The 17,391-nt window shown below is 37.7% G+C and overlaps 1 protein-coding gene across 7 annotated transcripts in view; it reads right to left on the bottom strand.

Moving 5' to 3' along the window:
* STK33 (serine/threonine kinase 33) overlaps positions 1 to 17,391 on the bottom strand; it is a 194,696-nt gene that overhangs the window by 171,320 nt on the left and 5,985 nt on the right. For all 7 annotated transcript variants that reach the window (XM_067038700.1, XM_067038701.1, XM_067038697.1 and 4 more), the window contains exon 2: positions 3,506 to 3,573. In XM_067038700.1, coding sequence (XP_066894801.1) covers positions 3,506 to 3,573 — 68 coding nt within the window. The remainder of the gene's footprint in view (positions 1 to 3,505; positions 3,574 to 17,391) is intronic.

Here is a 17,391-nt window from a genome sequence, read left to right as displayed (position 1 = left end):
AGTGTTCTAATTTCATTCTTTTACATGTAAGTGGTCCAGTTTTCCCAGCAACACTTATTGAAGAGGCTGTCTTTTCTCCATTGTATACTCTTGCCTCCTTTATCAAAGATAAGGTGACCATACATGCCTGGGTTTATCTCTGGGCTTTCTATCCTGTTCCATTGATCTATATTTCTGTTTTTGTGCCAGTAACATACTGTCTTGATTACTGTAGCTTTGTAGTATAGTCTGAAGTCCAGGCGCCTGATTCCTCCAGCTCCATTTTTCCTTCCCAACATTGTTTCGGCTATTCAGGGTCTTTTGTGTTTCCATACAACTTGTGCAATTTTTTGTTCTACTTCTGTGAAAAATGTCATTCATAGTTTGATAGGGATTGCACTGAATCTGTAGATTGCTTTGGGTAGTTTAGTTATTTTCACAATGTTGACTCTTCCAATCCAAGATCATAGTATATCTCTCCATCTGTTTGTATCATCGTTAATTTCTTTCATCAGTGTCTTATAGTTTTCTGTATACAGGTCTTTTGTCTCCTTAGGTAGGTTTATTCTTAGGTATTTTATTCTTTTCTCTGCAATGGTAAATGGGAGTGTTTCCTTAATTTCTCTTTCAGATTTTTCATCATTAGTGTATAAGAATGCAAGAGATTTCTGTACATTAATTTTGTATCCTGCTACACTACCAAATTCATTGATTAGCTCTAGTAGTTTTCTGGTAGCATCTTTAGGATTCTCTACGTATAGTATCATGTCATCTGCAAACACTGACAGTTTTACTTTTTCTTTTCCAATTTGGATTTCTTTCTCTTCTCTGATTGCTGTGGCTAAAACTTCCAAAATTATGTTGAGTAATAGTGGTGAGAGTGGGCAACTTTGGCTTATTCCCGATCTTAGAGGAAATGGTTTCAGTTTTTCACCATTGAGAATGATGTTGGCTGTGGGCTTGTCATATATGGCCTTTATTATGTTGAGGTCGGTACCCCCCATGCCTACTTTCCAGAGAGTTTTTATAATAAATGGGTGTTGAATTTTTGTCAAAAGCTTTTTCTGAATCTAATGGGATGATCATATGGTTTTTATCCTTCAATTTGTTAATATGGTATATCACATTGATTGATTTGCGTATATTGAAGAATCCTTGCATCCCTGGGATAAACCCCACTTGATCATGCTGTACAATCCTTTTAATGTGCTGTTGGATTCTGTTTGCTAGTATTTTGTTGAGGATTTTCACTCTATGTTCATCAGAGATATTGGCCTGTAGTTTTCTATTTTGTGACATCTTTGTCTGGTTTTAGTATCAGGGTGATGGTGGCCTTGTAGAATGAGATGGGGAGTATTCCTCCCTCTGCTACATTTTGGAAGAGTTTGAGAAAGACAGGTGTTAGCCCTTCTCTAAATGTTTGATAGAATTCACCTGTGAAGCCATCTGGTCCTGGGCTTTTATTTATTGGAAGATTTTTAATCACAGTTTCAATTTCAGTGCTTGTGATTGGTCTGTTTATATTTTCTATTTCTTCCTGGTTCAGTCTTGGAAGGTTGTTCTTTTCTAAGAATTTGTCCAACTCTTCTAGGTTGTCCATTTTATTGGCATATAGTTGCTTGTAGTAATCTCTCATGATCCTTTGTATTTCTGCAGTGGCAGTTGTTACCTTTCCTTTTTAATTTCTAATTTTGTTGATTTGTATTTGTTGATTTGATTCTTCTCCCTTTATTTTCTTTTTCTTTTTCCCTCTTTTAGATTGGGGTTCTGTTTTACCTTATTGATTCATTGTTGTTGATCCTTTTATATTTTTATTTTTCCTAATAAATCTTTTATTTTTCTAATTTTATTTTATATTTTTAACATCTTTATTGGAGTATAATTGCTTTACAATGGTGTGTTAGTTTCTGCTTTATAACAAAGTGAATCAGCTATACATATACATACATCCGCATATCTCCTCCCTCTTGTGTCTCCCTCCCGCCCTCCCTATCCCACCTCTCTATGTGGCCACAAAGCACTGACCTAATTTTATTTTATTCTTTATATTTTGTTAGTGATCTCTCCTTTAGGCTTGTTGCCCCTCCCTCCCCTTTTTTCTTTTTTCTGCTGTGGTTTTATTTTACCTTGTTGCAGTTGTTTCAATTATAGTTTTATTTTTCCTCATATATTTTTTAATCTTTCTAATTTTTTTTGTTTTTTATTCTTTAATATTGTACTGCTCCTTTTTTCTTTCTTTCTTTCTTTTTTTTTTTTAACCACTCCACGAAGTATGTAAAATCTTGGTTCCCAGGCCAGACGTTGGGCCTGAGCTCCTGTGGTGGGAGCTCCAAGTCCAAACCGCTGGACTAACAAAGAACCTCAGACCCTGGGGAATATCAATTGGAATGAGCCTCCTGGAGGTCCTCATCTCAGCACCAAGACCCAGCTCTATCCAACTGCCTGCAAACTCAGGGCTGGATGTCTCAGGCCAAACGCCCAGTAAGACAGGAATACAGCACCATCCATCGAAAAAAAAAAAAAAAAAAAAAAGAAACGACAAAAAAATATGTTGCAGACGAAGGAGCAAGGTAAAAACCTACAAGACCAAATAAATGAAGATGAAATAGGCAACCTACCTGAAAAAGAATTCAGAATAATGAGAGTAAAGATGATCCAAAATCTTGGAAACAGAATGGAGAAAATACAAGAAACATTTAACAAGGAGCTAGAAGAATCAAAGAGCAAATAACCAGTGATGAACAGCACAATTACTGAAATTAAAAATACTCTAGAAGGAATCAATAACAGAATAACTGAGGCAGAAGAACGGATAAGTGAGATGGAAGATAAAATGGTGGAAATAACTGCCAGGGAGCAGAATAAAGAAAAAAGAATGAAAAGAATTGAGGACAGTCTCAGAGACCTCTGGGACAACATTAAACACACCAACATTCGAATTATAGGGGTCCCAGAAGAAGAATAGAAAAAGAAAGGTTCTGAGAAAATATTTGAAGAGATTATAGTCGAAAACTTCCCTAACATGGGAAAGGAAATAGTCAATCAAGTCCAGGAAGCACAGAGAGTACCATACAGGATAAACCCAAAGAGAAACATGCTGAGACACATATTAATCAAACTATCAAAAATTAAATACAAAGAAAAAATATTAAAAGCAGCAAGGGAAAAGCAACAAATAACATACAAGGGAATCCCCATAAGGTTAACCCTCAGGGTTGCCGTCCCAGAGGTCCAGACTTTACTTTTGCTTCCCCTTCTCTCCCTCCCACTCCCTCAGGACCTGCCTGGCTGGAGGGGGCCTAGGTGGGCAGAGGATCAGGCCTGGGATCTCAGCAGGTTCCTGGGGGCCCAAGTGGGCAGGGAAAACCTGGCCACGCTCCCTTTTGATCCTCTGCCCTCCCAAGGGTTCCTAATTCCCTCTTTGGGCGTGGGATCCCTTCCCCTCCCCCAGCCACCCCTCAGGGGCACCAGTCCCGTCCACCCCACTTCTCCTCCCCCTTCACTCCCCCCACACCCCATGTCCTACCTGGTCGCTGGGGGTTTCTCCTGTCCCCTTAGGTGTCTGTGGTCCCCCACTGGTGCCTGGTAGGTGCCCTAGTTGTGAGAAGACACAAATTCCGCCTTTTAAAAAATTATTGCTAAAAAAACAAATTAAATAAGCCTAGAATCTACTTAAAAAAAAAAAAAAAAGAATCCTAACACACCATTTTGGCAAATTTATGAGAAACAATCAAAGCAGAATGTACCATGCAGGATAACTTTAAATAACTAATCAACTATTTTTATATAATACAAATCACTATCATTCATTATCACTCCTTGATTAACAATAAATGACCAAGAACAAAAGAACAGACTGCTGTAGCATCACCTGAAACTACTTAATCAGAGAGACTCAGAGAAGTATGATCCCATTGGTGGAATAATACTCAGATCCAACTCCTACCGTGCTATTGAACATTCAGTATTCCTGAGCAAGCTATTTAACCTCTGCACCTCAATCTTCTGAGCTGTAAAATGAGAATCATGATAGCTGCCAATTCATAAACAGGGATGCTGAAGCTTAATGTAAGATGCTGCATCTAAGCTACCACAACCCAATAGATTCCAGCAGTTCTTGCTCAAGCAAAACTTCCAAAAGTACTAACGTGAACCCCAAACTCTTATTGCTTTCCATTTTATCTCCAAATAGGTGGATGAACATCATGAGAAGTTGAATATTATCACTAGAACATTTAAAAACCAATGCCTGACTCAGAGACATAGTAACTATGTAACAATAGCTGATTTAATGGTTATTTTGTACATGTATTCATTTGTTATATCAGACTAAATATAAATATAAGCATTCCACAGAAGTGTCACAACCCAGAAAAGAATGAAATAGTGATAAGATATATCGTATCACATCATAAAATTTGTTAATTCCTATTTTGTTTCTTCCTTCTCTAGCAAAGAGAATGTACAGAACATACAGAGTGAGAGGTGAAGATGCAGACAGATAAAAAAAAAGGGTATAGCCACTCTAGGCGCCCCTGAACTATACGCTAAAGAAAAGCTGCAGGTGTAACCTCAGAGCCAATATTGATAGACTTTGAAAAAGTGTGGGAAATAAGAGAAGTCCTTAGATATTGACAGTCAAGTGTTATAAAAATGAGAATATCTGATCATTTCACCTTTACATACCAAGGAACACAGGTCATACTGCTGGGAAACCTAAGTATCAAATCAATTAGCCATCTCTGGTCTAATCATACTTTCAGGGAGGACAGTTGGCTATGCCAAGAACTCAGATGTGTCAGAACAGAGGCTGTGGGACAGGAAGAGTCATTTAGAAAATGCAGGAGGACAGGAGCCCAAAAAATCTGGTACAGAGTTAACAGAGAGTACTATAATAGCTTATATGATACAACTAAAAAAATATGATAGCATCACTCTGTTACATGCAATAGTTATCTATGAAACAATACAAATAAACTAAGTTATATTTCTGGATAAGAGATTTTAATTTTTTCAACAATTAAAGTGACTTTAGTCTGCATTCTAAAGTTCATTAACTATAGATTCTAGAGCTAATAGCTAAGAAACAGAAAATAGCCAGAAAGAAAAATCAACAAAGATATTCCAATGCATAATTAATAAATTAGAATATTACAGAGCAAATCAAACTCAGTCTTGCCCCTAATTTCAAAAGCCTATATGACTTTTCACAAACTTCATTTATTATTTACTATTTATCATGCGCTACAAGCAGAATAATCTTAGATATGTTTCCTGATTCTACCATGTCACCCTCCTTAAACTTGTTTATCTGGGCATATAAATATATTTCTATACTCTTCATGATTATTTTAAAATATCCAGTACCACTCCTGAAAAATAGTAATTGCCTACTCAGTAACAGAAAAAATAAAAGTACTGTGTAATATTATTGTTTATCTTCATAGTCACTTTTTTTTTTTTTTTTTTTGGCTGCTTTGGGTCTTTGTTGCTGCGCACGGGCTTTCTCTAGTTGCGGCGAGCGGGGGCTACTCTTTGTTGCAGTGCGCGAGCTTCTCATTGCAGTGGCTGCTCTTACTGCAGAGCACGGGCTCTAGGTGCACAGGCTTAGTTGTTGTGGCACTTGGGCTCTGTAGTTGTGGCTTGCAGGCTCTAGAGTACAGGCTCAGTAGTTGTTGTGCACTGGCTTAGTTGCTCCACAGCATGTGGGATCTTCCTGGAACAGGGCTTGAACCGGTGTCCCCTGCATTGGCAGGCTGATTCTTAACCACTGCACCACCAGAGAAGTCCCCTAGTCACTTTCTATTCTAGCAGTGCAGAAGCTATGAAAATGTGAGTATGTATTCCACTCGCACACTTCTCCATCTGACAGCTCTGCAGGTCTTTCCACACAAGCTTACTTTAGTTCTCTTCATTTCACAAACAGATCTTTAAAATTCCCTTTTGCCCATTTTCTGGATCTACTCAATGGCAACAGAGCCATTACAGCCATTTTTATATGGCAAATTTGTTGAACAAGAATCATACCATAATCCTACAGGTCAAATGCATCAGTGCTTCTCCAGGGAAGTCTTTCCATGCAGTAATGAGCCACTTTTCTTTAGGAATCAAAGTTTCACTCTGTTGAGTAAATGACTGCTCACATACAGACATTTCTCACTCTGAGTCAGTCAACTATGCCATAACCTTCTCTTTTCTCATTTTTTTTTAAATCTCCAAGCTTTTACATATATATGATTGCAGTGCTTGATGTAGAGCCCTGCTGGTGGAAAAGCACTCACATATTTGTTGATTTATCACACACCTGTGCTTGGAATTTAAAAAACTTCCATATTAATAATAAATAGAGCTCTTCCTATAGTGAATTTCACCATATTCAGAGCAATCCCTCTGGTTCTTGTTTATCAGACACAGTGGACTCACACATGTACAAAATAACCTAAATTCGAAGTTATTTATTATAGCATTGCTACCAAAATATTGGAAACATTCAAATGCCCTTTGATAAAGCACTAGTGGTACATCCATACAGTGGAATACTATGCAACAATTGAGAAATGAGAAGACTTTTTTTTTAACTGGAACAATCTCCTAGATATTGTTAGGCAAAAAAAAATCAAGGTATAAAAGAGGGGTGAAATTATATTTATATGTAATATGCTAAATGTTATACATTAAATATATTTATATATAATATACTAAATGTTATTATATATGTATATTTTATATATTTAAGTTATACAGACTCATACATCTCTGAAAGGATACTCATTGTAGGGAAATAAGTGTCAAGAGGACAGGGACAAAAAGGAAGACTTTTTCACTATATACCCTTCTATTTTTAAATAATGTACCAAACACAATGATTATCTATTCAAAAAATAATTAAACTTTAAAAGAATATATAGTGTGGTAGTAACACGCAGAGGCTCTGTAGATGAAAAGACCTGAGTTTAAGTCCCAGCTCTACCATTCACTAGTGTGTGACCTTAGGCAAGTTCTCCAAACCCCAGTTTCCTCATCTGTAAAATGGGGGTAATGATAGTTACTGTGAGAATAAGAGCAAATCAAGTATATAAATCACTTAGCACAGTTCCTGGAAACTATTATTATTCAATGTTCTATTTAAATGGTACTGTAGACTTGAAAGTCACAAAGTTACAGTCATCATCAATCATTTTTTCTCTTAGTGAGCAAATTGTGTTAGTTCCTCTTTCAAAAAGATACAGCATCCAACCATTTATGTCCATTGTATAACCACTAGAGATTGGCCCAGACCCTGAAGTATTAGCTAAAGACTTTGAATTTCATAAGAAAGTCAGTTAGAAGCCCCTGCACATTTGCCACTATATACAGACATATCTGTATAATCTCTACTCTACTAAATACCAAATGCCATCAATTTATATCTGTATTCCCACTTTACTGTTTATAAAGTATTTTCAAACACTTTATCTCAATTCCTGGAATTGCATCTTGGAAACAGAAGGTCCATTAAAGGACATTCTGATTTTTCAACAACTATGAAACAAGTAGATCAGGCATTTTTGTTCCTCTTTTGTAGATAAACATTTTTAGTTGAAGAGTAACCTATTAAATATGAATTTAAATGATTTTTAAATAATAAATTAATTAAATGAAAGCCAAAGAAGAGGAGTGACCTGCCAAGGCCACATGCTTTACAAGAAAAAAAAAAGCCTAGATTTCAGATCTTCTCATTTCAGCACTCACTTCACCTACAGTCTTGACAGGAAGTGTCTCTCTTACCAGGACGTCATCAAGCATACTGTTCTTCCCTTATCTAGAAGGCTCTTACCTATGCCAACCAAGACTTTGTTCACAGAAGCTTCCCTGGATCTGGTAGCCCCAGGTCTCTGAATTCTATCTACTGCCATAGCAAACAACTTAGGCCCACACTGATTATATCTACAAGGATGACCTACAAGCACCTCAAGTTCAACATGTTCACAGCAGTAACATAGTCACGGCAGTGACTACCTTGCCTCATTCCTCCACCCTCAACCCTTGCCTGGACTTGCTCTTCCACCTCCACCTCCTGGGACCCCTACTTCAGTGAATTGTCCCACCGTCACCCACATGGGAAACCATAAATCTAAGAGTGATGCTATTCTCCTCCCTCTCCCTAAATCCACCAATCCTGCTTCTACCTCTATCTATAGAATGAATCCACTTCTCTTCAGAATGGATGTAGAGTAAGAGAAGAGAGAGAACTGGAGAAGAGGGCCCATGCCTAGTCCCACAGACTTCCAGGATTGGAGACCAGTGACTGAGAGGTCTGACCCAGGCACCAAAATAGCATGGTTCAAATCCCAGCTTAGGCACTTACCAGCTCTCTGACCTTGGGCATATTCCTGAACTTATGTCTCATTTTTCTCATCTGCCCAGCTGAGAAAATACTAGTAGCTATCTCATAGGATTATTATAAAGTGCAAAAGAATTAATATAAAGTGCTTAGAATAATGTCTGGTACACTTTATAGTATACACTACTATTTCCAACAGAAGCATTTTTTTAATGTCGTAAGATATTTGTTCCACAATGGTGTAAAATTCAAAAGTTTTTCATCAAGAGAGAAAATCAAAACATAGTCCAATGTCCAATCAATCTAAGTCTCCATCCCACTTAAAGTTTTAGTCACATTGTGCCTATGGCTATTTCCCTACTGTATAACTGCAATACCTCTTACCTAGATTACTATACCAGCCTCCAATTAACTGATCTCTTTATCTCTAGCCCTCTCCAATATATTCTCTAAACTGCAGCCAAAATGATTTTTTTAACATCTTTATTGGAGTATAATTGCTTTACAATGGTGTGTTAGTTTCTGCTTTACAAAACAAAATGATTTTTCTAAAATGTGTATCTACGTATGCCGTTCTCCTATTTAAAGCCCTTCCATAACTCCCTATTACTTTGAATTAAAGTCTAGATTTTTTTAACATGGCTTAAAGAGCCCAATATGATAAGTGTGATATGGTCTCAAGCTTCATTCTTTTTTTTTTTTTTTTGGGGGGGGGGGTATGCGGGCCTCTCACTGCTGTGGCCTCCCCCGCCGTGGAGCACAGGCTCCGGACGCGCAGGCCCAGCGGCCATGGCTCACGGGCCCAGCCGCTCCGCGGCATGCGGGATCCTCCCGGACCCGGGCACGAACCCGTGTCTCCCACATCGGCAGGTGGACTCTCAACCACTGCGCCACCAGGGAAGCCCCTCAAGCTTCATTCTTATCTACCTTCCCACCCCACCATCTAGGCTCCTGTCATCACTCTTTCCATTCCTAAAATTCTTTCAGTCCCACACCTCTCAGGTCCAGGCTTTTAGTATTATGTCCTCTGCTTGAAACACCATGCCCCATCACTCTACCTCTTACCTGGATAATTGCTACCTACCCTTCAGTCTTAATTTAGATGCTGCTTCATCCAAAAAACACATCTCCTGGCCCCCAAATCTGGATTAGGTGCCCTTCCTATGATTCAAGCAGTACCATATAATTCCCCTATCAGAGCATTTTTCTCAACTGCCTATTTCCTTATCTATATTCCCCCATCAAACTATAAGCTGTACAAAGGTAGAGACCACATCTTTCTTTTATCCCAATGTTCACCACAATGCCTGCCATGTGGCAGGTGCTTTATTAAATATCTGTTGAATAAATTAATATCACAAATGGGGCTCCAGCAGGTTCATGAATATTTTGCAAACAACATTAAGTGAAAGGATTTTTTTAAACTAAAGTAAATCAAGTAAATAAAATACTAATAAATACAGAAGTTGAAAGTCTTACAGAGACACTCGATATGACATAGAATCTAATCATTATGACTGTCCAGTGACCAGGTCAGAATCTTTGGTAAACAGCAAAAGAGGCCTCTCTGAAAAATATAGGTAGAAACAGTTTCCAGTAATATAGAGGTAAGAAATCATGAGCAGCAATATATCTCCTGCTAAGCCTCTGGAAACCAAAAAAAAATCTATCATAGGATATCTTTTAAAAATATAAATAAAATACATGCTTCAATCTCCTGGCCAACTGTAAGTTCTACCACACTGAACTGAAAAATCAATGCCTAAAATCCATGCAAATTAAACACACTGACAAGTAAAAAATTAATAAATATTCAATCTCACCTCTACCTTAACAGTCAATTTTCAATTCTCTTATTTCCCCTACCTCCATACACAAAGTAAGCTTCTCCATCCTCTGTACCTGGTAGCAATTTATACACAGCTCTGGTATTACTTTTATCACACTCTATCATATTACTTAAGTACCTCTCCACCACCAGACTCTCAGGAAGACAGAGGTGGTGTCATTAACTCATCATTGTATCTTTAAGGCTATCACTTTTTGGTGTTTTTGGTGTTTGTCGAAAGGAGAAAAAGGAAGGAAGAGAAAGGGAGAGAAAGAGCAATCTATTTATACAAGTATGTCAAAAGGTAGTAGTTGAAGTAGTAGAGAACTCCTACAGATGTAAGGAAAAGAAGCCTGAAAAAAGTTAAACTTCTAAAAGTTAACATGCAGATAATTCAGTGAACTTTAATATTAATTAATAACAGAAATAAGGACTACTCATTCTCATCCAATGGCACTCTACAAGAAAGCTTACAGAGTAAGGAGCTCCATGTAGACTTCTTTATGTAGCCTATGTAGAAGCACAGAGCACCCCCCCCCAAAAAAAAGGAGGAAGAGGAGGATGGAAGAGCAGAAATGGGAAGAGAAAAATTTTTTAAATGTTCCATGCCCCACTCGGTGTCTAAGAAGTCAAAGTGATTCAAACACTTCAAAAATGGTTGTCCACGGCCAATATTATTAATATTTTGAGAAAGATGCATGAGGATGCTTTACTATTGGGGGAGAGAAAAATGTTGGATATTCTCAACAGAAATTCATTGTCATATTTTCACTTAGCGACATGACTCTAAAATGTTCAAACATGAAGGGAAAATTTCATTTGTTCAGTGTTTGTAACGGATACTCAAATATTTGAAAAATCATTATTTCAACATTAAATATCACTATTTACATTACACAGTATGCAGGCTGGACTTAGAAGAAAAGACTATCATGTGGAAGATTTGCTTTTAACAGAGTCAGACAATCTGTTCATTCTCCAAGATGCCAAGACTTTACCTCGCTCCCCAATAAACTTAAAGACATTCCCCATATACTCTAATACCAATAGCCCGGGCTGTGTAAGAGTTAGTGGAAGAAAGATGTAATCTGCTATCATCACACACGCAATGAAAAGTATAAAAGAATTCTAAATGTCCTATAAAACTTGTATCTTTCCCACCAGGGAAATTCTCCCAGCACAGTGACTTTCTTTTTCGTAATACCAAATCAAAGCTTTCATAGCATCCACGTTGTGCTTAGGTTCAGCCCAGAAAACAGACTTCTCTAAAGACTTTGGAAAAGAAACCCAACACTTAGATGGAGGCTTATCACTTCAGAAGAAGGTCTATTCTGAAAGAGAACCATCTGTCCCTGAAGGCCGAGCTCATTCCAAAGAGAAGATATGTAACTTCCCCTTTTTTATTAATTTATTGGCATGATAACTCGCATCAATTTAAAGGCATTTCATCCACAATGAGCAAACTGTTTGAAAGCTAAATGCACTAAATCTTCTTTCACGGGGCCTGTAAGTATTTCTTGAACTCTTAGTGGTTTGTACTTAATGCTTTATTTTAAAATCAGTTTAATCATTTCCTAAAACCAGTATTTCTTCAGGAAGATGGATTTCATTTTACCTCCATATCTATTACCCCAGGTCAGAATTGCAATGAATTGTGATTCCATTTGAAACCACTAATACTGTACTCAAAAATCCAATCAGTAAGGGAGTCTGAAAACACAATTTTCCAAAACGACTATAGTGCTCCTACTTCCTATTCTTAAATATCTAAGACACTAACTGAATGTCCATACTATTTTATTTATAGATCTTTCTCAAATACTCTCACAATAAAATCACCAGTTTTTAATTCCCACTTCCACAAAAGCTCTTTTTTTTTTTTTTGGCTTTATTTTGAAGACTTAACAACTGTATTTTTAAAATCAGTTTGATAAATAAATGTTCAAAAAAAATGTTCTTAGGAGACTCAGAAGTCTCTACAGCATATAGCTTGATATGTTTTATAACAGTAGGAACAGAGGACAAAACTATGAAAGTATAGTAACACTCAATTATACAAAACAGATGTATGAATATGTGTATAAGTATACATGTGCATGGGATATATATCCACTTTGTGAATTATCTACAAAAACAATTTAATGTCAGGCAGCTTTTATCCACCATGTCTTCTTGGCTATGGTATGATCATGAATATAAAATCAATCATATAAATCACTAAAGCAAAACCTAGAATGGAGAAGTAGCCACGTCATAGTATCAGGCAATCACAGAATCCTGGAATTGGAAAGAACATCAAAGGACATCTGATACAGCACGGAATTTCTTTCATAGATCTAATGGATGCTGACATGGACATTGTTATAAGTTTTCCAACGACAGGGAGCCCATTCTTTACTTTCCCCAAAAATCTCATTTCATCAGACTCCAATGACAGGACATTTCTCCTCATATCAAGCCAAAATTATCTCCCTATAAATCCTCCTGTCAGGTAGTACCTAGTCTGTTCTTACAGATATTCCTAGTCCATCTTTAACAGGTCTCTGTGTTCTAGATATGAAGGAAATGAACATGTTCCCTCTGGTCATATTTCCTAGAGGCTAGCCATCTTTTCTACAACCCCAATACCCTAAGCTGTCCTTCATATCATTTAAAGACCCTTAACCATCCCAGGCACTTCAGTCTCCTCTTGGTGAAATTCAATTTGCCAGTATCTCTATTAAAAAATGGCATCTAGAACAAAATCATACTCCACAAATTATTACCAACATTTATTCACTAGGAAACATATTTGGGAAAGAGTAAACCAAAGAACCCTCTGCTTCCTAGGGAGCAAGTCTTAACGTATACAATGGAAATGGCTAGATAAACAGAAAATATAAATCAATGCTATCCAAAGACAGTGATGAGAAAAATCGAGTGGGGGTGGAGTTTAAAATACAGTGTCATCAAGCTATTCATTCTGAAAGAAATTAAACCACACTATGTGCTAGTCCACAACCTAAATTACCTGAGAACTGGTAATGCTAAAGTAATACGACCAAAACTTTCTAAATTTGCAATTCGCACGGTTATATATAGTCATAGTCTTTAAAATAAATTACTTTTAATCTCATCTAAAGAATCAAATGAAATCAAAATACTGGATGTAATTAAGACTGTTTAGTTTCCCTGGAGATTATACGAATCAGACATGTTAAGCATTCTAGGAATGAAACATTTGATACAATTGAGAAAATCCTAAAAAAATAATAAAAGAAAAAAAGAAAATCCTATTGAAAAAAATTAGTCTGTAAAACAGAGATAATATGGGGCTAAGGAATGGCTTATTAATTACTCATTCAATTCTGAGTATAATAAATACAGCTATTACCATTTCAATTCACTAGTGGCTGAGCTCAGAAAGCTAAAACACTGCCACTCAATCTGTCTCCAGAATCTATTGATCTAATCAGTATAGTCACTGCCTGCTTCATTTATTGAATCACAGATTTAAGGCTGAAAGGAATTTAGATGAAAAAAAAAAATGCTAGTAAGAAGGAGGACCAAAATTAAAGACTAAAATCTGGTACCTTGTCTCCTATACTTGAATAACCCTTTAAATACTTGAAAGCAGCTGTCATACCCTCCCTTCCCGCCCTAACCAATCTTCTTTCCAAGGCCAGTTCCTTCAATGACTTATAATATAGGGAGGATCTCAGAACAAAGTCCTATATAAGTGACCTCTGGAAATTCAGACATGTTCTTTCATGTCTGACGGGACAGTTTAGACTGTGTCTTGAGGGGATAAATGAGTGGCTATCGGGAGGAGGCTGCCCTCAGCAAGATGAAGCCTCTTGAGCCCCACTCTTCAGCCCCTCAGTTACTCTACATAAGGCAAGCAAGAGGGACCTGAGAGACACAGCCCTGAAGCAGAGCCAATCAGTAAGTGACTATGGAAGAAGATCAGAAGAGAGGCTATGACTATGTCAACATCAGAAACAGCAGGGGACGGCACCTCCAGTTCAGGGGCCTTCCCCCATACCTGGTCTTTCTCCAATAGCACTCTCTCCACTAGGTCTCAGCCAACCTAATGGGTCTTTCCTGTTTCTGACTAAGCCCTGGGGTAAACAGGACAGAGATTCCTCCAGAGAGTATACAGCCACAGAGGGAGCTCTCCATGAGGATAAGGTCATAATCCCAAAGTAGGCAAGTAACCTAGGTTGATATTAAAGTGGCAGGATGCTATAACAAGAGAAGCAGGATGGCAAAAGCCCCAAATATTAGGTGCTTGGGGGAAATGCTAAAGACAAAAGACAAAGGAAAGGATTTTTTTAAGCTAGGCTTAAAATAAGAAGAATAAAACCAAGACAGTTGTTAATTCTTAACTACAAATTATGCTCTGTCTTCTCCATCCAAACTGACCTCAAATCTCAGCCCAGCATAACAGGCTCTTTGTAAAGCTGGGCACTGCTGGCCTGTCAGTCATTGTCTTCTATTAGTCCCCTGGATATCAGCTTCCTTAAAGACCTACACTCTTCCCCACCTCCAGGCTTTTGGGCCTGCTGTTCATCCTGCCTCAGATTCCTTTCCCTTTCTGCTCATCGTCCCCCGACTGCCCCAAGCAGACTACGGAGTACTCTCCTCCAGCTCCGAGAGCACCAATCCATGTGTCTCTTCCAGCACCTCCCACAGGATATGATCATTTCTTGGTTTGCTTCCCTCCAAAACAGACTGTAAGCTCTCAAAGACTGTATCTTCATAGTCCAAGAATCTAGCATAGTCTGGCTCTTAATTTAGTAAGTGAATGAATCAAATGAGGGAAGTAGGATAAGTAAGGTGACAATCATGTGCCAGGCTTTGTCTCATGTATGTCTTTTATCTCTTCTCTACTGACTAATGCCAGACATACAGAGAACAGTGCCTGAAACACACTAAGTGATCAATAAAAACCGACTGAATAAATCAAGTGAATAAACATGAAAAGAGCTTTGACAGATTCAGCAAAGTGATATAGTCGTGAGTATGAAGGTCCCTTCCAGTACTAAGACTCTATGGAGTTTTTAAAAACTGTACTTATACAAATTTCCCAGAAGATTTGGAAAAGAGAAAAGGGAAACTAGCATTTATTGAGGAGCTACAAATTTGTTAGGTACTTTATGTATGATATTTGATTTGTTTTTCATAATAATCCTGGGAAATTGGGATTATAACCCCCATTTTACAGATAAAGAAACCAAAGATAGAGATGCAGAGACAAAATTTGAACTCAGGTGAGCCTGACCCCAATCCTAATCTTTTCCCACACTGCACACATGAATCCCTGGGAGAAACACAATTCTCCCTTCCCTATCACTCCATTCCAAGGAAAAGGAGTTCTGAAACAAGCCAAGGCTCAATCAGGTCATGATTCCAGAGGGTAGAGCTTTCAATGGGAAGTATGAAGAGGTGAAAAAGCTCTACCTTCCCTTGAGAATACCCCTCTTTTCCTTGTCAAAAGGTTCACAACTCTTCCCATGTTCCTCCCACGAGTCTGGAAGGAAAATTTTAGGACCTCTCCAGCTTATAAAGGGCCTCTCCAATGCCTCTTTTACTCTTCCCGTTCCCCAACAGGTCAAGCGGCAACCAAGCTATAATTCAGAGGAATGATGGCAAGGAGAGAGCTATGTGGGTCTACTTGAGAGGCCTTAGATTAGAGGGGGAAGCAGCCCTGAAGCTTACACATCCCCTGCAAGCCTATTCACCAAGTTATAAGCCTACATACAAATGGTAACCAAAGTCTTAACTAGCAATACAGATATTTCTTTGCCTAGAATGTCTTCTGTGTAGGATGGTGGCATCTAATTGAGGTGACAAGGAATCAGCCAAATTTTGTTTCCCCAAAACATGACTCACAAGTTGACTTAAACAAATAACGTGAGGTGTACAACAAATGGCCCTGGGACAACTGGTTATCCTCATGCAAAAGAATTAATTTGGACACCTACACCACACATATACAAAAATTAACTCAAAATGGATCAAGGCCTAAATACTGGAGCTAAAACCACAAAACTCTTAGGAAAAAAACATATGAGTAAATCTGACCTTGAATTAGGCAATAGTTTTTTAGATATGTCATCTAAAGCCAAATGACCAAAGTAAAAACAGATATATTGAACTTCATAAAATTAAAACTTTTGTTCCTCAAAGGACACTATCAGGGACTTCCCTAGCAGTCCAGTGGTTAAGACCCGTGCTTCCATTACAAGGAGCATGGGTTCAATCCCTGGTCGGGAAACTAAGATCCCATATGCCACAGGGCAAGGAGGCAAAAAAAAAAAAAGACCCTACCAAGCAATACCAAGCAAGCAAAAAGACAACCTACAGAATGGGAGGAAATGTCTGCAAATCATATTCTGGTAAGGGTCTAATATCCAGAATATATAAAGAACTCTTCCAACTCAAGAATAAAAAGAGAATCCAAATTTTAAAAATAAAGGAGTTAAATAGAAACTTCTCCAAAGAAGATATACAAATGGCCAAAGATGTTCAACATCATTAGTCATCAGGAAAATGCAAATCAAAAGTATAATGAGGTACCACTTCACACCTACTCAGTCGGCTATAATCAAAATGATAGACAATAACAAAGGGTTAGGATGGTATGGAAAAATGAGACCCCTCATACATTACTGATGGGAATGGTGCAACCACTTTGGAGAACAGTTTGGCAGTCTTCAAAAAGTCACACATAGAGTTACTGTATAATCAGCAATTCTACTCCTAGAAATTCTACTCCTAGATATATACTCAAGAGAAATGAAAAGATATGTTCACACAAAAACCTACACACAAATATTCATAGCGGCATCATTCATAACAGCAAAAAAGAAAAAGAAGAAACAACCAAAATTGCCATCTACTGAGGAATGGATAAAAACAATGTGGTATATCCATATGATGGAATTTTATTTGTTTATAGAAAAGAATGAAGGACTAATACATACTACAACAGAAATGATTCTTGAAATCATCATGCTAAGTGAAAGAAGCCAAATGCAAAAGGGCCCATACTGGATGAGTCCATTTATATAAAATGTCCATAATAATAGGCAAATCCATAGGGAAAGAAAGTAGATTAGTGTTTGCCAGGGGCTGGGGGAGGGAAGAATGAAGAATGACCGCTAACGGATGTGGGGTTTCTTTTTTGGGGAGATGAAACATTCTAGAATTAGAGAGTGGTGATGACTGCAAAACCTTGTGATATACTAAAAACTTAATTTTACACTTTAAAAGGATG

This window comes from Kogia breviceps, chromosome 7 (genome assembly GCF_026419965.1).
Source record: "Kogia breviceps isolate mKogBre1 chromosome 7, mKogBre1 haplotype 1, whole genome shotgun sequence".
In the NCBI taxonomy this organism is placed as follows: Eukaryota; Metazoa; Chordata; class Mammalia; order Artiodactyla; family Physeteridae; genus Kogia; species Kogia breviceps.
The sequence above is the reverse complement of the archived record's forward strand: the minus strand, read 5'-3'. Positions and strand labels throughout refer to the sequence as shown.